Source organism: Panicum virgatum, chromosome 1N (genome assembly GCF_016808335.1).
Source record: "Panicum virgatum strain AP13 chromosome 1N, P.virgatum_v5, whole genome shotgun sequence".
Taxonomy (NCBI): domain Eukaryota; kingdom Viridiplantae; phylum Streptophyta; class Magnoliopsida; order Poales; family Poaceae; genus Panicum; species Panicum virgatum.
This window is the reverse complement of record NC_053145.1, coordinates 61,717,436-61,742,239: the sequence shown is the minus strand read 5'-3', so window position 1 is coordinate 61,742,239 and position 24,804 is coordinate 61,717,436. Positions and strand designations below refer to the sequence as shown.

General features: G+C 48.6%; 3 protein-coding genes across 3 annotated transcripts; 1 reads left to right on the top strand and 2 right to left on the bottom strand.

The window, feature by feature from the left end:
* Window positions 1-368: 368 nt before the first annotated feature.
* LOC120657288 (oxidation resistance protein 1-like) lies at window positions 369-3,744 on the bottom strand. The gene is made up of 8 exons (XM_039935578.1): window positions 3,342-3,744; window positions 2,055-2,569; window positions 1,895-1,967; window positions 1,575-1,655; window positions 1,434-1,497; window positions 1,177-1,264; window positions 994-1,078; window positions 369-728 (listed from the first exon to the last, which is right to left on the bottom strand). Exons 1-8 carry the CDS (start codon window positions 3,444-3,446, stop codon window positions 645-647), a joined length of 1,095 nt encoding a protein of 364 aa, XP_039791512.1. The 5' UTR covers window positions 3,447-3,744; the 3' UTR covers window positions 369-644.
* A 4,102-nt stretch (window positions 3,745-7,846) lies between these two features.
* LOC120654250 lies at window positions 7,847-10,387 on the bottom strand. The gene is made up of 5 exons (XM_039931767.1): window positions 10,257-10,387; window positions 9,678-9,910; window positions 8,630-9,395; window positions 8,404-8,522; window positions 7,847-8,291 (listed from the first exon to the last, which is right to left on the bottom strand). Exons 2-5 carry the CDS (start codon window positions 9,884-9,886, stop codon window positions 8,171-8,173), a joined length of 1,215 nt encoding a protein of 404 aa, XP_039787701.1. The 5' UTR covers window positions 9,887-9,910; window positions 10,257-10,387; the 3' UTR covers window positions 7,847-8,170.
* A 6,869-nt stretch (window positions 10,388-17,256) lies between these two features.
* On the top strand, window positions 17,257-21,176 carry LOC120657287 (annexin D7-like). The gene is made up of 5 exons (XM_039935577.1): window positions 17,257-17,555; window positions 17,648-17,793; window positions 17,927-18,145; window positions 20,095-20,307; window positions 20,675-21,176. Exons 1-5 carry the CDS (start codon window positions 17,480-17,482, stop codon window positions 20,963-20,965), a joined length of 945 nt encoding a protein of 314 aa, XP_039791511.1. The 5' UTR covers window positions 17,257-17,479; the 3' UTR covers window positions 20,966-21,176.
* Window positions 21,177-24,804: the final 3,628 nt, after the last annotated feature.

Below are 24,804 nucleotides of genomic sequence, written 5' to 3'. Positions count from 1 at the left end.
ATATATGACACTATTGACTTTTTTTTGATTATTTGTCTTTTCTACAAATATTTATGCAAATAGCCAAATCTTCAAGTTAAATTCAAAAGACTTTTGATAATAGACGTAAAGATACTAATTTTACTTCATTTAACTAACTGATTAATTAAATAATATTGGTCAAAGTTGAAGAAAAAATTAACAGTATAATATTGGTCAAAGTTGAAGAAAAAATTAATAGTATTATATAAAAAAGAATGGAGGGAGTATATGGATATTCTACCGAAGTTGTACTCATCGTGTCGGAAGTGAACGACGAGGGTAGAAGACTGGCTGTGGAACAACGAACAAGCCAGACGCCTGTCTCATGAACCCTGTGAAGCCTGACCTGCCTGTGACAATTTACATCGAAATGATAGCGCTGGAACAACAAAGTACGGTATTTACAAATCTGAGCAAAGTGACAGCATGAAAAATTACAAAGTACGGTATTTACAAATCTGAGCAAACTGGCTTGAGAAAAGCAAGTCCAGTACTCCTACTTTGCCCTGCGCACTAAAGAAGATAAAAAAAATGCTCGCAACTCACGGAGTCTACTGAGAACTGTACAGATGTGCAGCATGTCTACGAACTACGATTGATTGATTGCGAATTCCGACTGGCGATCACCATCGACAAATTCCTGGTTTCTCAGTCCGGCAGAGTGTGAGCATCTCCTCATACTTGGAAGGATAGACGAAGCCCCACAGCTGCATTAAACAGAGAACAATATGAAGCTCTTATTGCAGAATCATGTGGACGTCGACACAGCTACTCTAAATGGACTTGCACAACTCTTTGAGTGTATTGCTTAAGCTTGAGAGCTAAGAGTCTAATTTCTTGAGTTCAGCATTTCAGCTACAGCTACATGTTGGCATGTTGCTACATTCAACGTGGAGCTGGTTGGTCATAATGATATAGTTATGTTCACCAGGATGCAATACAGAGAACACAGTGCTCCACTGTTTTAGATACCTCAACATCTTTCACGGAGAAGTCTGGGGAATGCGATAAACACTCGTTGTTAAAAGTCTCTGAATTAGAACTTGAACCGGTCAAGCTGCAAAGAGAGATGCAGTAAAGAAAGTTGAGGCCAAAAGGGAAATTAACAATGACTCAAATACTAGTTGTAAATGCCGTGAATAGGAGAGAGATTACAGGTCTCCATCTAGATAGAGTGCAAAATGACCTCCTCCTCCCAGAGCCAAATAGTCAGTGGAGCACACGGTGAAATAGTTATTTGCACCTGCAGTAGGCAAATTTTAATAGCTTACAATCATGACTCATGAGGCGACACAAGGAATGAAAGAAGAAAATGTTCTCAATATCTCGAGAGCACAGAAATAACAAAAAAAATATTTCACCATATTTTGATGTTATCTTGCAAACCATAAAATGAATATACTGAAAATTACCGGTCGGGCGATATATAACAGGGCGGTCATGTAAATTAGTGAAAACAAAGCAATTATTGGTCCCCTGCAAGATTGATTTGAAAAATATTTAGTACAAGGAAAATATGTAGCAAACAGTTTACCAGAGTGCAGAGGCAAAACCTGATACTTCTTTGAACTGGATGGCTGCAATGGAGCCTCAACTAAACCACCAAAAACTGTGCCTTTCTTATCCCCCACTACCTGTAAGATCAGAAGATGAAGAACGAAAAGTTAGCAATTAGCAACTCCGAGATTATATTACGGAGACCCATAGATTCCACATCCTCTGTGTAGGTACTTATGGGTGAAATGAGATCTAAAAATCTGAAACAGTCAATAAAACTATAAGGTGTAAGGTGAAATAGGCTGTCCTCTGAAGTAACCGTGAAAAATCATAATTAACAGGACAGCATCAAGCTACTTAGGAAACATTAACATACCAAAAGTGAGAAACCAGGGCAAAGCATGCTCCTCCTATATAAAGTAGATAAAGATATGCCATGCCTCCATGTGCTGCACAATCGTGAACATAAACATTAGATGGCAGCAGGCACACATGATGAAAAGTTAGAACATACCAGAATAAGAAACATTTTAAACCTGTATAGCAACACCCAGTTCCTTCCCTGGGCAAGAACAGGGAGAGAGGTATAGAGAATTGATTGCATCATTTCTGACAAAAGAACAGATGGTTCTGACATAGTTGGCAAACTACTGACAGAAGCAACTTCCTTTGTTTCCTCAAGCTCCAAAACAGGTGCAACTGGTTCGGTATGATTTACTGTCTCCCTGTCAATTTTAGGCGCTGCAGTAGCTTGTTTAAAACCACCAATCCTAGCTGCCTTGTTAATAATTTTTCCAATTGAATGCTTCCCTCTACTTATCAGACCTGACCTTCCCTTGCTTCCCTTCCCCATGGGTGTCAAAGTTGGGTAACTCATGTCCACATTTTGTTCAGGAAGTATCTCCATTGAATCGTTATTATTAGAGCTAGATGACGACAAAAATGAGATCAAGAATGCTCTAAAGGAAGACGTGTCAGGGCCATCAAGGCTGTCAGAGTTGTGCTCAGAATCGTTACCATCCTCCGAATTTTCTTGCACTTCATCAACCTCCTGCAAATCCAAAGAAATTGAAATGTAAACTTCCCATATGGTGGGATGATGACTGAAAATCTGAAATGATTAGTGCTATTACTAACTGGAACCAAACACATACGCAGAAATCATCTTTGAAATTTGGCGGAAGTACAACATAAAAGGTAAAGGATCAAGCTCTGGAAATTTTTCAAAATATCACTTGATTAGATTTAGCATTGCAGCTACCAGTCAACCACATCCTAAAAACACTAACCTAATTGCATTCAACACCAACAGTGGGTAGAGCTCAGATTCCATCAGAACTTTCCAGCATGAGATGTGAACACAGGAGATGCTACATTGAAGAAATCAAACTAAACCTAAATTCGGTGTGCATTGTGAATGTCGTAGACACCCGAACAAACAGACTAAATTATTTCAGGAACACATTAATTGCTCGACCCCAGACTGTCTTGGAGCTCCGAACTCTGAATAAACTCATCCCCAAAGTTGCAAAAGCTTCGCGTGAGCTTGCCAAGCTAGCAACAGTTCCCACCAACCAACGCAGGTCCTAATTAGCATCACGCGGCAGCGAACATCCCTAAAACCCCCAGGAATCGCACACGGCACATCAAACCGTAACGATAGCACGTCCCCAGATGCGAAATCGTTCCAATCAGAGCGGACGCCACAGCCGGACTCGCCCAATCGCGCGAATCGGGAGCGCGAGCGAGGGGCCCGAATTCAAAACCGCACCGGAATCGCCTGCACGAGAGAGAGGGGACGGGAGCGGGATCCGGGGTCTCACGGGGAGGTGGGAGCTCTCGCGCTCGGAGACGGGGTTGAGGATGACGGTGGTGAGGTCGGACACGAAGTGCGCCGCCTTGCTGCCCAGGGACGGCAGGTACCCCATCGACCCTCCCCCGCTCCTCGCGCCACGGCAAACGCCCACGCGCCACGAGCTCCGCGGCTGCTAAATTTGGGAGGCGCTCGTCCGGCCCCCGCGCTCCTGCAGCCGCTTGGACGGGTTGGGGGCTCCTGCTCGGCGGAGGGCCTGAGGCTGAGGCGAATGGCGTCGCCGGCGGAGTGGCTTCGAGGGGAGACGAGCGGATTTGGACTCGTTTGGTGGTAGGTCTCGATTGGATATTCGGGTTCCTTTTTTTCAGTTGCGTCGTGGCGTTTGTCCGCGGCGGTTAGCGGGCAGCGACGCCGGGAGCAGGGCACCCACCGTCCGGGGGCAAAGCAGGGGCTTTTGGGGGAGGCGAAATGTAGAAGCCGGTCCCTCCTGTCAGTAACTGTTCTGCATTCTTTTTTTTTCTGAAGAGTGACTGGTCTGCATTCTCGACGATTCGTGCTGGTTCGATTAGTTCAAATCCCTTGGCACCAGATCTGACCGTTTCTCCATCCAAAACGCTCGTGTTCTTTTTTGAACACATCCAAAACGCTGAGTTGGCCTTTCGGAAGTAAAAAAAATGAGTTGGGCAGAGACGACAGACGAGATAGCTTGAAAATTCGCAAGCTTGGCGCCTGGTTTCGTCTGAGCGAAGCAACCGGCAGCTGAAGTGTACTGCTCCCTCCGTCTCAAAATAATTACACATATAGAATTTAAAATTTATCTCATAAAAAAATACTATTTTGACCCAACTATTACAAAAGATAAGAATTTCCGGAGATTTCTTACAAAAGAGATAAGATATTATCTATATCTTTCTAATAAAAGACAAAAAAATATTTTAATAATTTCACGCTTTACATTAGTTTGCGTGTTTAGTCTTAGAATTGTATTTATTTTAGAACGGAGGGAGTACTCCGTAGGCTGGAGCTGCTCGCTCAGACGTGAATTCCTCAAGCTGCGACCTTCCTACCGTAGCTTGTTGTTCGACATTGCTCGAGCATTTCCTGGAGGTTTTAGAGGAGCCTGACTTTTGTTCCCTTACTCGACAGGCTGATGCATGCCACTAAATTGAGAGTAAGCCTCTCCCCCAATAAAATTATTTGTATTTGTTAGAGCATCTCCAACAGATTACTCATCACTCTCTTCAATACCAAAAAATTGATGTTTTGATAATGAAAGTGCTCCAACAGATTACCAATCCGATTCTCATTACCTATAAGTTTTTGGTAATCACCAAAACACACCTCTCTCTCACCTAAATGAAAGGAATTTTCCCTCTACCCTATTTTTGGTGATTGGATTTTGGTAATCTGCTGCGGCAACCATTACCTAGAAGACAAAATTAGCTATTGGTAATGAAGAAACATAATATTTAAGGTATGAGGTATGACTGTATGAGTAATCTGTTGGAGATGCTCTTATACTCTAAATTTATTCTCTAAAAAAATTAAAACTACGGTGATCATGTACACTGCTAGGAACCTTTGGAAGGAGAGGATCATGACAATTTTTGAAGCTAAAAGGCCCAGTCACTGACCGTGTTGCAGCCAGGGTTCACCAAACCGTCGGTAACCGGTCCGGTTTGACCGGTTACCGGTCAAACCGGTCCGGCCCGGTTCCGGTTTGGTCCGGTATGAAACTGGTCCAAATTCAAATTTTAAATTTGAATTCAAAAAAATGAAAAATTACCAAAAAAATTCTAAAAATACTTCAAGTTGCGACGAATCTAATGGTGTCAAATTTTCTCAAAAATTCGTTCATTTAGTATAGTTTGCGGGGATTTGAAGTTAAACAAAAAAAAGTGTGCATACAAAAGTATACAAATACAATGTAAAAGTAGTACAAAAGAGGATTGGAGGGTTCATTTAGACTAAAATATGTTATACAAACATTTATTTAGTATACTTTGCGGGCATTTGAATTTAAACCAACAAAGAAAAAAATTTGAATTTGACCGGTTACCAGTCAAACCGACCGGTATACCGGTCGGAACCGGTTGAACGGCGAAGTTTGAATTCAAATTTGAATTCCACCGGTTCTGACCGGTAACCGGTTAAACCGGACCGGTATACCGGAACCGGAGCCCGGCGGTTACCAGAAACCGGTCGGGAATTAAAACCCTGGTTGCAGCTAGTCAAGGAGGAGGCCAAAGCCTTGTTTGGTTCGCGCGCTAGGATCCTAGCGCGCCCCTTTTAATCTCCGCATGAAAGACCAAATGAAGTTTATTTGCAAAACCTTTTCAGGAATGGGTGTAATTTTTCGCGACGAATCTAACGACAGTAATTAATCGATGATTTGATACAGTGATGCTACAGTAACCATCCTCTAATCGCGCGGTCAAAGACCTCATTAGATTATTCAGGATCACTAGCGCGGGGTTCTGAAGTTGGTTTTATAAACTAACTTTGTTTGACACCATAATTAACGGTCAAACTGTCACTATTCACTAGCACGCTGCAAACTAAACGGGGTCCAACTTACGCTTTCGAGCGTGTGGCGCCCCGGTTGTTTCTAAGTTTTTTTCATGACTTCTTTCTTGCTTTGTGTTGTGAGTTTTTTTGTAAGATCTGAATTTTCTTTCCTCCTTAAATAATATGGTAGCGCTCCTATTTTCTTTTCAAAAATAAAAGTTCCTCTAAAAAAATATTCTATTTTAGTCATCGAGATTTCCTTCTCTATACTACTTTTCTGAGCACTTATTCTTTCATCCTTTGTGTATCTACTCTATATCAACTACCATATATTTTTCCAACTATCCCCAACTATTATCTTATTTTCTTTTTCTTTCCTTTTTCTCTCTCTTTTCTTCTTCCCTTTCTTTTCTTTCCCCTCCCCTCTCTCCGCCCCTCCCCGCTCTCTCTCTCTGGCCACCCTCTGCACCGCAGCCACTACTCCCTCGCGACGGCGCTGCAACACATCCCCATGTCCCAACTACCATCTCATTTTTTTTCTTTCCTTTTTTCTTCTCCCCTTTCTTTTCTTTCCCCTCCCCTCTCTCTCCGCCCCTCCCCTACTCTCTCTCTCTCCGGCCACCCTCTGCACCACAGCCACTACTCCCTCGCGACGGTGCTACAGCATGCAGGCAGAGCCCCTCCCCTCTCCTCCTCGCGGCGGCGCTACAGGCGGTGCTGCTCCACTTCAGTCTGCTCCCTTCCCTCTCCCACGCCCCTCCCTCTCGAGCAGGAGGCACGCCATGGCCACAGATCCTGCGGCGTGCGCGGGCCTCTCCATTCGCTCTCCGCTCCCCTCCCTCACCCTTCCCTCTTCGGCGCGCAGCAGGGATGCGGCTGTGGCGCGGCGATCGGGCCGCGGCGGCGCAGAGGCGACGTCACGGAGGGAGGCACGCGCGGCACGGAGGGCACGCGAGCCGCACGCTCCCCTGCTCACTCCGTCCATGCACGCCATGCACGGAGGTCGGCGACGGCGTCATCGTCAGGAGGAGGTCGATCTCGCGGATGCTAAGGAGCGAGCAGTAGGCGCTGCTACGGCGGCCGATGGAGGAGGAGACGGAGGCCGAGGGCGCCGTTCGGCTGGGCTGGATCCGCTGGGCTGGAGCTGTTGGGCCCAGCTGCAGCCGCATGCTTGCAGCCAGTCCAGCGCTAGCCCCAGCCCCAGCCACGATCAGCCCTGCAAACCAAACACGCTGGAGGTAAAGCGCAAAGGAGGAGAGCACATAGAGTTTTCATTATTTGGGACTCAATTCACAAGTCTTTCAGAATTTGACACCCTTATCACAATGACATATGGGGTCATCCTCATTCATTGACATGTGGGTCAGAGTATCAAATTCTGAAAGGCTTGCGAATTGAGACCCAAATTCTCCACACATGGCAGAACTACGGAAGGCTCTTAGATTATCTATAAAAAAATTAAAGTTTTTTACCACCCCTAGCGGGAACTCGTCCTTGAGGCGCGCCATGGCGACCTGCACGGCGCCGGATCCCCCCGCTGCAGCGGCGGAGGACCAAGGACGAGGAGAGGCGGCGCAGGTCGATGATGGCGCGGAGGCGAAGCGCGCGCACGCGAGGTCGAGAGGCAGGGCCTATGCCGGCGGTAGTCTAACTCCGCTATCCCGCTAGATTTGGCGGAGCGGGAGCCATACGGGTAGACAGCGTACCTGTAATAGTTGCCTGGTGCAGCACCTGCTTCCTCTAAACGCTACTGGAGGATGACATAGCGTCACCAGTGCGGACAGACTGAGCCCAGGTGCTCTTGCTTTCAACATAAGTCAGCGTACAATAACACTTCCAAGTGCAATTAAAGTGTCAGGAAAGCTAAGATCAAATTAAAGTGTCCCTAAAATCGAAAAAAATAAAGTGTCTCTAATCGAAAAAAATAAAGTATCCCTATTTTTAAGTCCCACTCAAATGCAACAGACGAAGCGAAAATGCCAAGTGCAATACACATTGAAACTACAATGATGCAATGAGGTTTTAACCCAATCTCCAAATAATACACATTGCTCGGGCGTTTCCAGCCCTACTTCTACTTTGATGGTAAAGCATGCTTCTACTATCATCTACTGGTGGTACAGCGCTATACTATTTTACAAGTTTACATGCCCGGGCAGCACACTTGCAGAGTACATCGCAGCTGTACGATAGACGGGACTGCATCATCATCTGACAATCATCAGGTGTCACATACTTCAGTTTTTCAGAATAGATGCAAATGGATTGCAATTCCTGACTACTGCAAAAGAGGCGACTCGGGTCTCCTGTGTCCTGTGGTCGTCGAGGAGACTATGTCACACGGTGCGGCTGGGCAGCCTTCCCGTAAGAGGGTTTCTTCAGGAGCAGCTGTGCTACTGACTGATCCATGGCGTTCGTCTGTGTTTCGGTCAATCCATTACCCGATCTGAACCTGCCAAACACGACACTAGAGATGCATTCAGGGACTCCGAAGTGAATCAGTAACTCTGCGGGTTTTCTATATATGAGGGCATGCCCCTCGATATGAGTTGCAAAATGCGCACCTCTTTGAGCCTGACGATCCCACCCCTCCACTTGAACCGGCAAGAACATGCTTCTGTTCGACACCGTTGGCCAACCGATATAAGGCATCCCTTATGCGCCCTTTGGTTGCCAGATCCATCTGCAAGGTACACAAAAGGATCCAAACAAAGTGTGACTCCTAGTCATCACATGAAGAAATGGAAGAACGGTTATGAGATGCTATGCCAGTTACTGTGGACCACCAACCTGATTCATGCCTTCCTGAAGCTTATGGAAGCCAAGTTCCTTCACCGGCACGGCTTCCAGAACCACTGCCGAGCTAGGCTGACAGAGCTGTGACTCTGCACAGTTCAGAGCACGACTGCCTGCAAACTCTTCAGGGAACCGATGCTTCAGTGCCGAAGTGGCGTCGCTCGTCGGCTTTTCAGGCTCCTGATACGTTGCCAGTGGAGGGAAATACATGCCCAGTGGGTTTCCAGCTATCTCCTCGAGGATCATATCAGGAGCCCCTCTGAATGGATCGTTCGACCTCTTCGAAGGACGAGGGATGTGGGGAGCAACGGAGTCTGGCCCTGAGAAAGTTGATGAAGCTACCGTTTCTCCACTGCACATGCTGCTAGATGCCGTCGAGACTTGCATTTCATGACTCGAGGAAAGAATAGTCTCTAGTCCCCTGCAGCAACCTATTTGGTGTCCGAGTTCTATATTATCAAAGGGGGCGAAGAGTTCAGCTGCAGAAATGCCAGAAGAGGAGCTGGCACATGCATCACAATTCAGAGGTGCATCACTTGCTCCATTCCTGGACTGTTGCTTGGTTTTTGTCGGATTTGTCTGCAGAAGGTGGAAGTGGATAAAATTAAAATGCTTCTCAATGGAACCTATTTTTTGTTTCATGAAGTTATGGTCAGGACTGGTGATATGTTGCGTATTGAAGAGGGCGAGATCTTGGCTCTTGGCGTGATAAGACTTAAGAGATGGTACAACCGGTAGGAAGTCCTTTGCATCATATGACCTTCAAAATGGGGAGAGAAAATAAATCAGGAGATATACCTTGGGAACGGTGTTCTCATCCCGATAAATCGAGAAATCGATATCGTCGAAGTAGCTGCTTGGTACAAGCCGAGCTTGTGGTGAGAAAATTGAGGACCATAGTGTGTCCTCAAAATAATTGCTCCCTATCTCAAAATAATTTCTTCGGAAAAAGGAAAGAGAAAAAAAAAACGTTTTGAGTCATCACAGGACGGTGGCGTTGGTGATGATTAAAGTCACGTGCTAAAAGATTGCAAGGGGATACCTCGGGCGTGGATCGAAATCGTCTAAGCTGACAAGCTCCGGCCAGTCGGAGTCCAACATGTTGTCTTTTTTCCTCTTGTTCCTGCGGTCATCTTGTGTTGGGGCAGATTTGCCTTCAGAACTGCGGATGCCAAGGCGTCCTTCAGCACCGAGCACGCCGTGGCCTTGAAGCAGCGTGCCGTGGTCGCTGATCCGGGGGAACTCATCCATCGTGTCGGTGACGGTGCTTGAAACCTGCAAAGATATGAGCAAGGTAGCATCTTGGATGAGGGAAGGAAGAGGAAATGGTAGTAACAGACAGTTGTCGATTCGACAGAGAGGCACTTGTTTGTTTCTGTAGAACACCTTGTCTGTTTACTACTATCAGATCAGTTTGCATGAACATCTTTCTATGATCCGATCCATTTTCTCCTTAGATCGACGCAGAAGATCAAAGCAAAAGCCATGATCAACAAGACAACAGCAGAGGTTTTCTTTTATTTTTTTAAAGAAATAAGAAAATGCAGCTTGAACGACTGAACTACACAGATAAGAGCAAATCACAATAGGAGATCAGCAAGCCAAAGAACCGACGCGATACCTCCTGGCGAACTCGCGATGCTCGCTGTCGCACCGGCGGGATCGAGACAGCGTGCGTGCGCGGAGTTCGGCGAGACGCTGGGCGTGGACGAACTTGAAAGCCCGACGGCACAGTGAGGCATAAATAGGAGCAGCTGGCGCCGGTCGCCGAACCGTTTCGGTGGCCGGGGAGTTAGGCGCGTGCCCAAGAGCCGGCCGGAACGCTTGTCTAGACTCTAGACGCACACGACCACCCGGTTGTCCGAGAATGGCCGTTCGGCAGGGCCTCACCGCGCCCCGACACCGACGGGACGCGCGCGGGGGACGCCAGAAACGGCAAGGGGGCCGGGGGCGCCGCCCGGTTCCGGCATGCGGGTGGACAGCGACGCGTGAGCGTGACCACCGAGGGGGTTAGCGTGCTCGGCAGCGGCAAGTTTTCCCCCGTATAGTACGGCGGCCACTCGCGCTAGGCCGGCCGAACTGCGCGCGCGGTGGCGCCCGAGCCTTGCGCGGGAACGGCAAGCGGGCAGCCAAGGTTGTGGAGCGAGGCCGGTGACGAGAGCGACCGCTCGGTCGTGTCTCGTGGTGCGAGGTCTCGTCCTGGGCTGGGCCGCGCGCGCGCCGCGCGGTGGCCGCCCGTGATGCGCGCTCTGGTTCCTGCCGGCCGCCTCGTCCCGAGCAAGGACGACGTCGTGTGTGTCGCCCTGCTCCGCTCGACCGGCCGGTTCGGCCATGCCTTTTGAGGAGCGGACATGACGTTTCCGTTTCACATGGGGATTGGGCGGCGGCTCGATAGATCGGTGGCCCACCGCCGGGGGGCGGTGCGCTACACCTACACTACAGAAGCAGCTCGAACACGGAGAAGGGACTAACGCTCATGCATGTGGGGGGCGTGTCAATCTGCTCGCCACTCGCTTGCTAGCGCGGGTGCGGTCATGTGACTGCTGGCAAGGGCCCTGTGATCTTTTTTTTTTGTTTCTGATCGAGCGAAGGGACTTGGCGGATCAAATAAAATGACCCCACGCGATCGTCTTCCTGAAACGCACAAGTCGGGAACAGTGACGTGGACGTGACGAGCCGACGACATTTCACCTCCAGATTCTGAGTACGTGTACAGTACAGACAGATATTTTTTTTTGTGGCAACGCGTCCGCGTCGATCAAAAGCCGGGCATCTGTAGTTCTTGTGTGCCCAGCGCTACGTACGCATGCAACGTGAACGAGCACTGACCGAATCGAATGGTAGCTAGCCTGCATGCGTGACGTCGACGCCGTGACGTACGTACAAGCCGGGAAGAGAGCTGCGCGCGTTGTCAGTGCCGTGTCGGGGAGAGTCTCCAGCCTAGCGCCGGCCGTTAACGTTCAAGCCCGAAGAGGAGGACTCCATGGCGCCAGCAGGAATACATGGGCGTTTGAACTCTCTTTGGGAACTTGGCAAGCCGTGACCCGATGACCGGCATGCGTCACCGCACCAGACGCCTGTGTACCGTGTGCCGTGTAGACGATGTCGAGAGAGAGCTGTGACGTGTGGGTTTCCAGCCGGCCTGAGCTGGCCGTAGTTATCATACGTCCTTTTGGCCCTGCCTAATTGCTTCTCAAATTGGTAGCTAAGCTAGGAGTTAGTCATGGAGAGGAGCCATGTTTGTGTTTTGGGTGGCTGCAGCTGTCAGTAAGCCTACAGACGGTCTAGATTACCGGGTGTATCTGATTGGGGATGTGGCTTTAAAAAAAACTATTGTGGGCTATGACTTTTGGAAAATTTTCTGACGAAAAGTTATTGTGACTTTTAGAAAAACTTATTTGGTTAAACAGCTGTGGCTTTTGGTAAAACTTTTCTCACTTATGAGCGGACCCCACACGTTATAGACATAAATTCCTTCTTCCTTCCTCTCTCACCTCCTCATCTTCCTCTCTCCCTCTCACTGGTGGCGATGCGTCGCGGCGGGGCAAGCACGCAGTGCGGCGGGTGGCTGAGCTCGCAGTGCGACAGGTGGCCGAGCTCGCGGCATGGCGGCAGGAGTGCGATTGGCAACGGTGAGGAGGTGAGGGGATGGGCGTGAGAGGTGTGCCGCAAGGAAGGAGAGGGTCGCGAGAGGGAGGAATAGAACTTGAAAAATGAATCGATATCTACACAACCAGTGGCAGGTGGGTGGGTAATATTGATGCCCAAAAGCTAGTGAAAGTAGGAGAAAAATGCTTTTGGATTTGTACTGGGCAAAAACTAATTTTGGATAAAGCTGTTGCGGTTTTATATTCGAGTTTTTTACTTTTAAAAACAAAAATCACAACCAAAAGTCCAACCAAATACACCCAGAAAAGCTTCGAGCAAAACTTATCACGCTCTGACTACGACACCGGAACGGGCAAGCCCGCGCTAGAAAGCTGTCGCCGGTCCAACAAAACGGTGGATCGGGCTGGACGCTTGGCCCAATATCGAACAACCTTACACTAGTGGCACACAAGATGCTGCCTTTTAGCCGCAACTAATCCACGAGCAACTGGTTCCTGACTCAGATGTAATGATATGAGTCCGTCCGCGTCCCGGACGCGGGTCGCTCTGTCTGTCCTCGTCAAGATGTCTGCAACTGTTCTGCCCCCGCGTCGCCCCGAGGGCGATACGGGCGGCGCCTCCCTCCTGCCCACCACCGGATCTCGCCTCTCTCCTGCCCGCCACCGGATCTCGCCTCCTTCCCCGTTTGATTCCCCTCCCTTTCTACCTCTGACATCATGTCAAAGGTGGGAGGAAACGGAGATCCATCTCTTTTAATAATTTTTAATAGATCAATTTTAAATTAGAGTTACAGTTTCTTTATGTCGCGTTTCTGAAGCACATCTAGGCCGATAGATGCTAATGGTAAGTTTCGGTGATTAATGACAACCGTATGTGACTAACGAGTGTTTTAAAGGAAAAATCAATGACTGGATTAGTCTCATATGAAATATGAAAGGAGACCCCTCAATTCGAAACAATCATGCGTGTCAAGGACTCAATTTGAAAGATTAATGACCTTTCTAATCTCAAGTGTCACAAGAAAATGAAGGACACTTGATTTAGTTAGGTTTTATAGTTTCTAGTTCTTGACCGTACTATTAAGAGGGGTTCGTGAGCTAGTAGCTTGACCAAAATTGAGTTGGCCTTAGAAATCTTACACACTCACTCAAAAACAGCCCAAGATGGTCAATAGAAGTCAACAAAAACACTTGTAAGAAGAAACAATCGAAGTTACATTCAAATCCAAGTTAATTCAGCTGAAAACAAAAAAACAGCAACACCGGTTTAACAGATGCCCTAGCATCGGAGCATCCGATGCTTGGCGGAAGGACAGATGCCCTGTCGGTCTATCTTCTCTGGAAGCAGGCAGGAATCAAGTCAAAAACTCTATAGCACCGGTTGAACCGATTGTCAAAAAAATAAGCACCAGTGCAATGGAAGTATTTTGTTCCAGAGAGTATGTTTTGGTGGACCTCAACTCCCCTTCAGCACCGGTTGAACCGACGCTTCAGAATCAAGCACCGGTGCATTGGATGTATTATGTTCCAGAACGCTTGTTTAAGTTGATCAGTGAACCTCTTCAGCACCGGTTGAACCGATGCCCCTACGGAGCATGCACCGGTGCAATGACGCAAGTCTGGATACTGTGTCAGAACCCCAATGGCTACTAATTGGACACAGAGAGACCGATTGAACCGACGCTTTTACTTTCTATTCCGTCGGTTCTTCCGGTGGTCACAGTTTTTCTGCAGTGGACTTCCAACGGTTATGTAACTCTTTCCACTCTATATAAGGGCACCCCCTGTCTCATTTCAGTTGTCTTTGACATCCTGAATACCTGAGGTCATCCTTGAGAAGAAGAGAAAGTGCTTTGAGCAAAAGAGAGAAGATCTAGTACATTGTTTGTGCTTCAACCTTGAAGAATTCATCCTTTGCAAGTGTAGCAAGTGTGCTTGAGCTAGGGCCAATTGAGTGTAGGTCAAGTGAAGTCTTAGGAGCTTGTTACTCTTGGTGTTTGACGGCACCTAGCCGGTCTTGGTGATCGGGAGGTTCTTGGTGAGCTCTTGGAGTTTGTGGGAGCCCCAAGACGAGAAGATTGTACACGGTATGTAGCTCACCGTTCCGGAGATGGAGAAGGTGCATTCTTAGTGATCACTTGCTCCTTGGTGACGCAAGGGAGCTATACCCTTGTGTGGGTGCTCCAATGTGGATTAGGGGGGAGCGTCAACTCTTCGATACCACGGGAAAAAATCCGGTTGTCTCGTGTCCCTTACTTTTATTTCAAGCAATTAAATTCTTTTGTTGTTATTCTTGCTTTTGATTGCTTGTAGATTGACTAGGACAACTTGCATGGTAGTGTGATCTTTTGCTTAAGTTTGATCTTGCTAGTGTGAAACCTTTTAGATAAAATGATCATAATAGTGTGTTTACCTACCTAAGGACTTTTTGCTAGCATGCTCTAGTGACTAGGTTTCAAATTTGTAGATTGCCCATACTAGTCTAGGTTAAGGACTAGATAGAAATTTGAAAAAGTCCTAATTCAACCCCCCTTCTTGGGCCACGATCCTTTCAGTTTCGTGGTATGAGAGAATTGTTTCCTCCTTCTCTCCGGTAACGGTGAAGAGATAGGGTGGCTTGGGTCTCTTCATGGCGGCTCCGATGAAGGAGGTGGCAGCATCTACAGTATCGACAACTTGTTTGGAGTGACGACATAGAGAATTAGGTTTTCGGATGGCGTCATCGAGGCGGGGATGGTGCCGTCATCGTGGAATAATTTTCTCCGGCCACTTCTCTGTTTTGCCGTGGTTAGATCCAACTACGATGAAGGGCTTGTGAGAATAAGTCTGTCCTCCAAGCTGATGTCAATCAGTTTTGGATCGGATAGATTGTGATCAGTCTCTCTTCTTCATCGGTGGCAGAAAGAGGAAGAAGAAAGATGTAAGAAGGAAGAAGAAGATTGTGCTCGTTCCAACCTACAGAGATGTTGGTCGCCGTTCTTTGGGCGCTTGTTCTCAGCCAGCTTGCTGAGCGTATGCCTGTGTGGCCTTCTATTTGATTTTTTACACAAATTTGGGATTGAGTTTTGAAACTATTTAATACGTGAGTACTTTGAGAGTGTTGCGTGTATCTTGATGATATACTCAATTTTGATATAATACAAGTCTGTCGTGGTGCTGCAAACCACAGCCGGGTGGCGGATGGCACCCGCCCTAGCCCTGAGGGTGTGTACTCGGGGGTTAGCTGGTCTTAGATCGATCTCACCCAAGAACACGATGAACACAGCAGGATTTAGAGTGGTTCGGGCCGCCGGAGCGTAATACCCTACGTCCACTGTGTGTTGTATTGCCTTCCCACGAGAGTGAGAAGGTTGCAAGAGCTTGAGTCTGTCTGGATTGTCCTGTGGGCAGCGAGCGCCTCCCTTTTATATCTCAAGGGGGCGCGTACACAGCCGTTGGGTCCCCGATAGATGGGTCCAACGATGCAGCATAACGTACTGTTCATATATTATGGCGTCGCAGGCAAAGGAGATCTCTCTTGGATTCCCTCGCCTGCTCCCGGAGCCCTTCGTCCATCATGTCCTGGTGCTGTCTTGTCGAGACGGAGCCTGACGTAGCTAGAGGCATCGCCCGCCACGTTGCTTAAGCGGGCGGTGTAGCTTGCGGCGTAGGCGGCATGATGGAAAAGCGTCGTGCTGTCGTATCCATTTAATGCTGTAGGCGGGCCCTGTGCGGGCGCGGCACAGGCGGCTCCACTATGCTCCTTGGTAATACGCGGCGCGCAGCGGGGCCTGACAAAGGCTGCCTCGTGTACCGCGGCGGCAGAGCATGCCTTGTCCATCGCATTAAAAGCAGGTGGGTGGGCGAGTCTTCCTGCGGAAGACTCGTGCACGATCCCGCGCCTCCGGGACACGTGGCGGCTCCGGACCCCTACATGGTGAGGGGAGTCCGGACGGGCGCAGGAGGTCCCGGACCCCTCTGGGGGTCCGAGGCCTCGGCGATCAGCTCGGAGCTGACCGCCCTTAGAGTCATGTGGCGTCACCGGACCCATCCTCAGGCGGGGTACGGTCCGGGGCCGTTGGCCTGGTGAGGGAAAAGCCTGGCCTGTGGGACCTGGCTACTCCGTCCCTCCCGTGCAGTTACGGATAACTACGCAGGTCCTGCCTAGCTGCAGGAAGAGTGGGTATCCCTGCTACAGGGTACCGACAAAGTCTTTCTTTGATCTAAAAAAATGTCTGCAACTGGTTCCTGGCTTTCTGCTCAATTTCTGAAAGCTCATCGATGTGTGGCCCCATTTAGTTTGAAAAAAATTCCTACAATACTCATCACATCGAATCTTCGGACATATGCATAGAGTATTAAATACAGTAAAAAAAACTAATTACACAGTCTAACTGATTAACACGAGCTGAATCTTTTAAGCCTAATTAGTCCATAATTAGATATTATTTGTCAAGTAACAATAAAATATACTACAATACCAAAACCCAAACTTTTTCACCAACTAAACACACTCGTGTCTCTTTGCTCAAAGGCCTTGTTTGGTTCCCATTATAGGGATCCTAGAATGACTCTTCTAGCCTTCGCATGAAGGACAAAATGAAGTCTATTTGCAAAATCTTTTTAGGAATGGGTATAACTTTTCGCAACGAATTTAATGACGGTAATTAATCAACCATTAGTTACAGTAATGCTACAGTAAACATCCTCAAATCACGCGATCAAAAAAATCTTATTAAAATCTTCAGAGTTCCTAGCGCGGGGTTCTGAAATTGATTTTGTAAACTGATTTTATTTGATACTATAATTAGTGATCAAAATATTACTATTTTTTTAAAATAACATAAACCAAACCAGCCCAAAGTCGTGCACCATCACCATCTATCACCGAGCGTCCGGATCCAGAGTTCCAGACGCCGTCGTGGCCAAAAACAATGGAGAGCCACGGACACGTACGCGTGGGGACCCTCCCCGCGGGTCCCGCACGGCACCCACTCCACGTCTCCACCGTCAGGTCGCTCCATGCGCCGCGGCCCTGTTGGCGCGCGCGGTGCTGCCGTTGCCCGGACGGACAGGCACCCCGATCGATCAGGCGCGGCACCCTCCGCGAACCCCTCCCCTCCCCCTCCCCCCCCACAAACCCCCCATCCGCGCTGCTACACATTCCATTCCCTTCCCCCACTCATTCCCATCCCAGATCTCCACCGACGCAGCACAGAGATCGAGAGCGGAGCTCGCGGCAACCCGAACCGACGCAATGGCGACGCTCACGGTCCCCGCCTCCGTCCCGCCCGTCGCCGAGGACTGCGAGCAACTCCACAAGGCATTCGAAGGTCCCGCTCGCGCCCGCGCCCGCGCCCGCGCCCTAGTTCGCCGCACGAGATCGACCACGGCTGACGCGCGTCTGTGCTTCGATCTGTCGCAGGTTGGGGCACCAACGAGAAGCTCATCATCTCCGTCCTGGCCCACCGCGACGCCGCGCACCGCCGCGCGATCCGCCGCGCATACGCCGAGAAGTACGGCAAGGAGCTGCTCCGCGCCCTCGGCGACGAGATCCACGGCAAGTTCGAGGTATTCTACTAGCGGATCGATCGATCCGAGGCCGATCGCGGATATGACACCGACTGATGCTAATTAATTAAGCGGGGGGAGGAGGGTTGCTTCGCTGATTGATTGATTTGGCCTGTGGCCCATGAATGCCCAGAGGGCGGTGATCCTGTGGACGCTGGACCCCGCGGAGAGGGATGCGGTACTGGCGAGCGAGGAGGCTAAGAAGTGGCACCCCGGCGGCCGCGCGCTGGTGGAGATCGCGTGCGCACGCACGCCCGCGCAGCTCTTCGCGGCCAGGCAGGCGTACCACGACCGCTTCAAGCGCTCGCTCGAGGAGGACGTCGCCGCACACGTCACCGGCGACTTCCGCAAGGTGAAGGCTCCGGAACTTATCACCATCTGATGTTTGCTTATTATTTGAAACAGTATCTGAGCTTATTATATAGACCGTGATAATATCGAACTTATGATACAGAGAACGCGTCTGTGCTTGTCTATATCAAACTGAGGGCTTGTTTAGATCATTTTGCATTTTGTATTTTTGCATTTTTAGAAGGGAATCTTCAATATTTGAAGTATTAAATGTAGACTAATCATAAAACTAATTACAGTTTTCGTCTGTAAAATACGAGACGAATCTAATGAGCCTAACTAATTCATCATTGCAGCATGTTTACTGTAGCATGTTATCCTAAACATTAAACGGTAAACCGTCGGTCACCCTTTGTTTAGTGTTTAGACCGTTTACACGGTGTTTAAACGGCCTAAACAATTTGGCATAGTAACATTAAAATATACATATTTATGTACGTAAATGTCAAATATGGTAGAAAATCTACATATTTGCACATGTAAAAGTAACTATTTTACCAAATAATCTTTTTGGAAGAAATCTAAATCCCACAACATTTCATATACTTACGGTGCTACTTGGTTCGGTATTGATTGTGGATTTGTGGTAGTTGTAATCCTCCTATTGACTAAATTATGAATTAAATGGTCATTTAGCTCATTTAATCATAATTAACTCGACCCTGTTTAGACGTTTTAGACGGATTTTAACGTTTTAAACGGTCTAACTGTTTAATTCACCGTTTAGGGCCTAAACGACACGGGTGATCTCTGTTTACCGTTTAAACGCTGTTTAAACGGACTAAACGGCCGTTTAGGCGAACATAGGCATTACTGTAGCAATTTAGTGTCTAATCACGTCCTAATTAGGCTCATTAGATTCGTCTTGCGATTTACAATCCATTTATGTAATGCGATTTATTTTTCGACTATATTTAATACACCATGCAAGCGATTTACAAAAATTTTGCATTTTGCGTTTTGGGATCTAAACAGGGCCTGAAAGTTATACAGATCAGTGGGTGTTGCTTGTTGTCTGTTTTGAAAATGGTGTTTTGCTTCTGGTTCAGTCTACAGACTCTTCATGCTCTTACCTCTGACAAGTCTAGTGCATTATGAAGGAAAGTCATTTCTCACGCTGAATTGTTACGTATCTGATGATCCTGCCAGTTTATTTAACCAGTGATACTGTGCATATTGTGAAAATCATTTCTCATGCTGAGATGTTACGGATCTGATGATCCTGCTCATTTCTCATTTCTCATGCTGAGATGTTAATCATACCGTGCATACTGCTCAGTTTTCCGAAATATGGCAAGTTTTTCTGTGTCAAAATGAGACACTGATTATTCATCGTGTTAACTTGGCAAAACATGATCGAAACTTAATTAGATTGATTGGACCAATCAATGGTTGCCAACATGTAGCACTTCATTAAGCTGGGTATGCTTTTTATTATTTTGGTTATTAATGAACTTCAACATTTGTAACTGGATCTTGATATGCTTGTAAATATTCTGCTGGTGATACCTTCGTCATTCATTGATACAACATTAGTAAAATATATTGCACTATGGTATTATTTGTTTTTTTTGCAGAAACTCTTCATGCTTTTGATTCCATGAGTAGTCTAGTGCTCATTATGCATCCTGGTACATTTAGCTTTCCTTTCGTGTGTGCGTTTTCTGGACCTTGATATGACGGTTTAGAAGCACGAGTATGATATTAAATGATCCCTTAATTTTCAAAAAGAAAAAAGAATATTAGATCTCAACTTAGAAGCGTGGCTGCTATCTGTCAAAATGATGTGCTGGAAATTTGATTATTCGGTGCTTGTCAACATGTCACTCTTCGATTAAGCGTGATGTATTTTTCGGTCTTTGTATACTGATTGACATCATTCCTATTTTGAGAAAATTAGAGCTGAAAGTTGTTGAAAGGGAGTTCTAAATAATTATTTCTTCGTTTCAGCTTTTGGTGCCTCTTGTAAGTGCATACCGCTATGATGGCCCAGAGGTGAACACTTCATTGGCTCATTCTGAAGCCAAAATACTTCATGAGAATATTCACAAGAAGGCTTACAGTGATGAGGAGGTCATCAGGATTCTCACCACACGGAGCAAAGCTCAGCTACTTGCTACATTCAATAGCTACAAGGATCAGTTTGATCATCCAATCAACAAGGTAAATAACAATAGATGCGGTCTTGTTTGTAACCTAGGCTCCTCCTTTCGTGATTGATTTTTTTACTACAACTCGTTCGAGCTGCGTATATGGTATTAACAGGGTCAAGTAATCAGTCAACTAGGTGAAAAAGGAATTACCACTTATCCAACTTTGGCTCATACATCAACAGTCTCTGTTGTTTGCCCTGCATTCACCCTTATACAACTTTGGTTCACTCATCAATAGTCTGTTGTTTGCCCCTGAATACCTATTTCTGCAAGATTCAAGTTCTTGTAGATTGCTAGAAGAGGACGAACTGTTTACTTTTTTTTTTTATATGTGAGATTGGTTGCTCATAATGTTGTTTGGTGCTCATTTCTAACAGGATCTGAAAGCTGATCCCAAGGATGAGTTCCTTGCAACCCTGCGGGCTATCATTCGTTGCTTCACTTGCCCTGACAGATACTTTGAGAAAGTCCTTCGGTTGGCTATTGGAGGCATGGGCACAGACGAGGATGATCTCACCAGGGTCATAACTACTCGCGCCGAGGTCGACCTGAAGCTGATAAAGGAGGCCTACCAGAAGAGGAACAGCGTGCCGCTGGAGCGTGCAGTTGCTAAAGATACAACCAGAGACTATGAGGATATTCTCCTCGCACTGCTAGGGGCAGAGTGAGGACTGAGGAGGCGTGTCTCAGCATTCAGCACCATTTCATGTGTTCCTCCTTGTCTAATGGGAAGATGAAAGTTCATAAAATAAAGTTCTGAACGCATGGTTCTGTTTCTGAACAATAAGTTTGTGACCTAGCCTGCATATATAGCAGTGCTCGTTAAATAAAAGATGTTTAGCTTTTCAAAAAAATAAAATAAAAGATGTTTTCTTGATAGGCCTGCCACTGTTTCATAGTGTTCGGTTCGGTGGAAAACTGGTGCGATCCCTGTTGACGCTTTTTACGGATCAACACACGAACATACTAGATCGTGCGGCGCGAGGAAGAACTCGATGCAGCTTCTCTTGCGTGGAGCGGTCAGACCGGTCGCCGGTGAGAATCGGCGACGGCCTATGAACGCTAGATCGGGAGGGACTCCGTCAGGGTAGGCGCACGTAGGGTTGTTTTAGGATCGGCAGGCCATCTAGAACGTCTTCAGACGTCATGGAGACGAAGGAAGAACAGCAGAGGAGGTTGGAAAAGCTAGGGTTTGGAGAAAAGGTAAAAAAGATAAAAAGTGGTGTTTGTATTGATTTTGTTCGATTGGATATCCTCAATCGCCCGTGACCCTTTATATTTATAAGGTGGGGTGGACTTATCCCGCAAAGAATCTCTATTACAGATCTAGATCTATAAAAATCCTTATTTGACTCGGACTCCTCCTAGACCGGTCGGTCCTTGCCGGACAGACCAAAGTGTCTCGACCGGTTAGACCGCTCGGTCAGACCGGTTGGTGCCAATTTTGGCTGTCAACAATCCCTTTGCAGTTTAAACCGTGATTCGTTTCTATTGGATTTTCTTTGGTACGGATTTGCTGTAATAAGGTATATAGGGATTACAGCCCAATACAAAATCATTTACCTCCGAAAGCAAGGTGTACGAGGTCCCATTATGTACCTTACCACAGCGACGCTCGATTTTCCGAGGGCTATCCACTGGGAGGGAGCCGCTACTTGGCGCTCGTTCGCTAGGAGCGCGTGGCAGCGAACGCTTTAGGTATTGTACATCTTCCTCCGCCCGCTTTTATTTTTCTTGTCCCGACGACCATCTCGCATAGGCCACCCCGCCGCCGCCAACCTCCCCCACCACCCGCGGCAGTTAGCCCCCGCCGTCGGTGCCACCCTGCCCATCTTCGGTGCCGCCACTGCCGTCTCGACCTCCCCCACTCTAACTCGTCGCCGGAGCTCGCCCCCACCGCCGGCACCGCCCTACCCGTCTTCGGCGGCTCACGCCACCGGATCCGCTGCCATCTCAACCTCCCCCACCCGAACTCACCACATGAGCCTTGTCGCCGCAGCTCACCCCCGCCCGACCCTGCCCAGCCCGTCCCCCACCGCCCGGCCGGCGGCGCCCCCGCGCCCGCCACCTCCGCCAGGCCAGCCTGCCGCCCTCGGCCTTCCCTCTATAGACGGAGAACTCTGGCAAACCCTAGCAACCCAAAACAAAAAGGCCAGCGGTCTCCCACCGCTACCCACGGCCGGCGGCGACCTCACCGCCGACCGCCCCGCCCACCTCCCGCCCGGGCCTCTATATTTATAGGGTGGAGTGAACTTTTTTTTGAGCAAATAGGGTGGGGTGGACTTATCCCGCAAGGAATCTCTATTACAGATCTAGATCTACAAAAATCCTTATTTGACTCGGACTCCTCCTAGACCGGTCAGACCGGTCGGACCTACCGGTCAGACCGGTCGGTCCCTGCCGGATAGGCCAAAGTGCCTCGATCGGTCAGACCGGTTGGTGCCAATTTTGGCTGTCAACATATGCCCACCTATTTTTTGGTAAAGCTTGCTTACCAAAAAACATCCTTCTGAGCCAAAATTGTCGAAGGGCGATGATTAACATTACATCGGCCATTTTTTGTGCTAAGGGCGATAAACAATTATAGGCCATATCTTGCTCAAGTCAACGTTGAAGCCACTTGTTTCGGCCGTCATACCTTCTTCATGATTGCTGATGTCTTTGGCACGACCTCCACTTTTTGCTCCATTGCGTCCTTCTTACGCATACGTTGCAGCCTTCGCTTCTGAGTATGAGACAAACCTGAGGGACACCACCTCGGCTGTAAATATTTTGAGTCTTGCTCCTTGCTCTTCTCATTCCCCTTGCAGCAATCAACATCTTGTTTGTCAGTGTCCTGACCCGGTGGCCCGGCACCAACTAGTGATGATGCTGCATGTTCCTCGTCCCAGATGGTTGATGCAGGAGGCAACACAGTCACGCACGGGTTTATCCTGGTTCCGGCCGCGACGCCGTACGTCCAGCAAAGGGGTGTGCGAGAGCACTGTACTGTCTTGCACCGGGGGTGCCTGTAGTAGGGGGTACAAGCGAGGCGAAAGAGGGAGGGAAGCTCCCAGGTCTCTGCTAGAGGATGAGTTGATTAAGGCGAGTGCCAATATCGGGGCTTAGAAGAGCGTGTGTGCTCTTGTGAATGGTGCTGAGTGTAGTGTTTTGCCCCCGATGAACGTCGATCGAGAAGACAGAGCCCGCCTCCCCCTTTTATTGACAAAAGGAGGGGCAGTGTACATGTACGGGAGAAAGGAGAAGTCGTCGTTCTTCCCCGAATCGGGGGTGTACAGTGGCAGGATAATGTAGAAAGTATACTGTGCCGCGCTGGAGAGTGAGGCGCTAGGCGTGCAGTCGTCCTGGGTGTCGTCCTTGGTCCTGCGCAGATCGCGCCGGTGTCCTGGCAGCTCCAGCGAGCGGCATGGTGGTTGCTGTAGAGGGTACTGTCCTCTGCGCTCGTCGTGGCAGTGTTTCGAGGGTCCTGCAGGCGGGGATCTTGATCTGGTCAAGGTTTGGACCGCGCCCGAGGGTCGCGCCCACGCCGTTCGAGGGTTCCTGCGGAGGGAAAAGCATGAGGGAAGTACGGGTAGTTGGCAGCACAGTGGAGGGAGGAGCGACGCGCACGTTCGCACAGTGTATCGCAGGTTCCAACAGTAGTGCCACAGCGCCAAGGATGGCGGTACAGTGACCGGAGTTGGCGGACGGGACTCCGGTCATAGCCATTGTGGGGAATGGCGGCCCGACGTCGGCTGACCTGGGCGCTGTGGAGGAGTGGTCGGCTGACGGGCGGGCGAGCGGAAGGGCCGTTTGTCCTTTCCGTCGAGGGGTGGCCTCGAGCGAGGCGGAGTCGATCTTCTCTCTCGAGGATAGGCTCACCACCCTCGAGCGAGGCGGAGATGCGGGGCACCTTCAAGGGTCTCGGCGGGAGGCCCTCGAGCGAGGCGGAGATTGCCTTGCGGGTTCGAGGGGGGTGCGGACGGGCCGCACTGTGTACTTGGACTGTGGATTGGGCTTCTTTGAGTCCTTCCCTTTCCTTTGGATTGGAGGGGGGCTGTAGGACTTCGTGGGCCTAATCGCCTAACATATGTTTTACGTTTTAAGGGTGATTTAGTCCCCTGATTAGGGTGCCCCTAATCATGGTACCCGACATTGTTGGACCAGATTATTGCTAGCAACAATCGGTCTTCTTGCATGATTTGGATACATAGGAGGATACTAAATATAATACGACTGCATATGCATCCTACGATAATCCATGGGTGTATAAAAGTAAGGATACCAACAATACCATGGAGCAATCGATCCACTAGATGAAGTATAGTTACCTTGACTCGATTGCTCTTGATGTCTTGATGATGATTCCGTATCCTTGACTTTGCTTGGTCGCCCCTTCTGTCTCTGAGCACTCCCTTCCTTCTCATATTTGGCCAAGAATTCCTTAAAACTCGGCCTTGTCTTGATCTCGGAGGAGTTCCCAGATTTACTGGATGCACCGGTCAGACCGCCACTGTGGCCGGTCAGA

What these genes read in the sequence shown, in the direction of transcription:
- LOC120654250 (XM_039931767.1), bottom strand. Translation starts at nt 9,886, where the DNA reads ATGGATGAGTTCCCCCGGATCAGCGACCACGGCACGCTGCTTCAAGGC. An exon ending in GATTTCGATCCACGCCCGAG is followed by an intron (nt 9,396 to 9,677) that starts GTATCCCCTTGC and finishes CCCATTTTGAAG; the next exon opens with GTCATATGATGCAAAGGACT. An exon ending in GGATCGTCAGGCTCAAAGAG is followed by an intron (nt 8,292 to 8,403) that starts GTGCGCATTTTG and finishes CGTGTTTGGCAG; the next exon opens with GTTCAGATCGGGTAATGGAT.
- LOC120657287 (XM_039935577.1), top strand. Translation starts at nt 17,480, where the DNA reads ATGGCGACGCTCACGGTCCCCGCCTCCGTCCCGCCCGTCGCCGAGGAC. An exon ending in ACTCCACAAGGCATTCGAAG is followed by an intron (nt 17,556 to 17,647) that starts GTCCCGCTCGCG and finishes GATCTGTCGCAG; the next exon opens with GTTGGGGCACCAACGAGAAG. An exon ending in TTGATCATCCAATCAACAAG is followed by an intron (nt 20,308 to 20,674) that starts GTAAATAACAAT and finishes CATTTCTAACAG; the next exon opens with GATCTGAAAGCTGATCCCAA.
- LOC120657288 (XM_039935578.1), bottom strand. Translation starts at nt 3,446, where the DNA reads ATGGGGTACCTGCCGTCCCTGGGCAGCAAGGCGGCGCACTTCGTGTCC. An exon ending in CTCTATCTAGATGGAGACCT is followed by an intron (nt 1,079 to 1,176) that starts GTAATCTCTCTC and finishes CTCTCTTTGCAG; the next exon opens with CTTGACCGGTTCAAGTTCTA. An exon ending in TCTCCGTGAAAGATGTTGAG is followed by an intron (nt 729 to 993) that starts GTATCTAAAACA and finishes TGTTTAATGCAG; the next exon opens with CTGTGGGGCTTCGTCTATCC.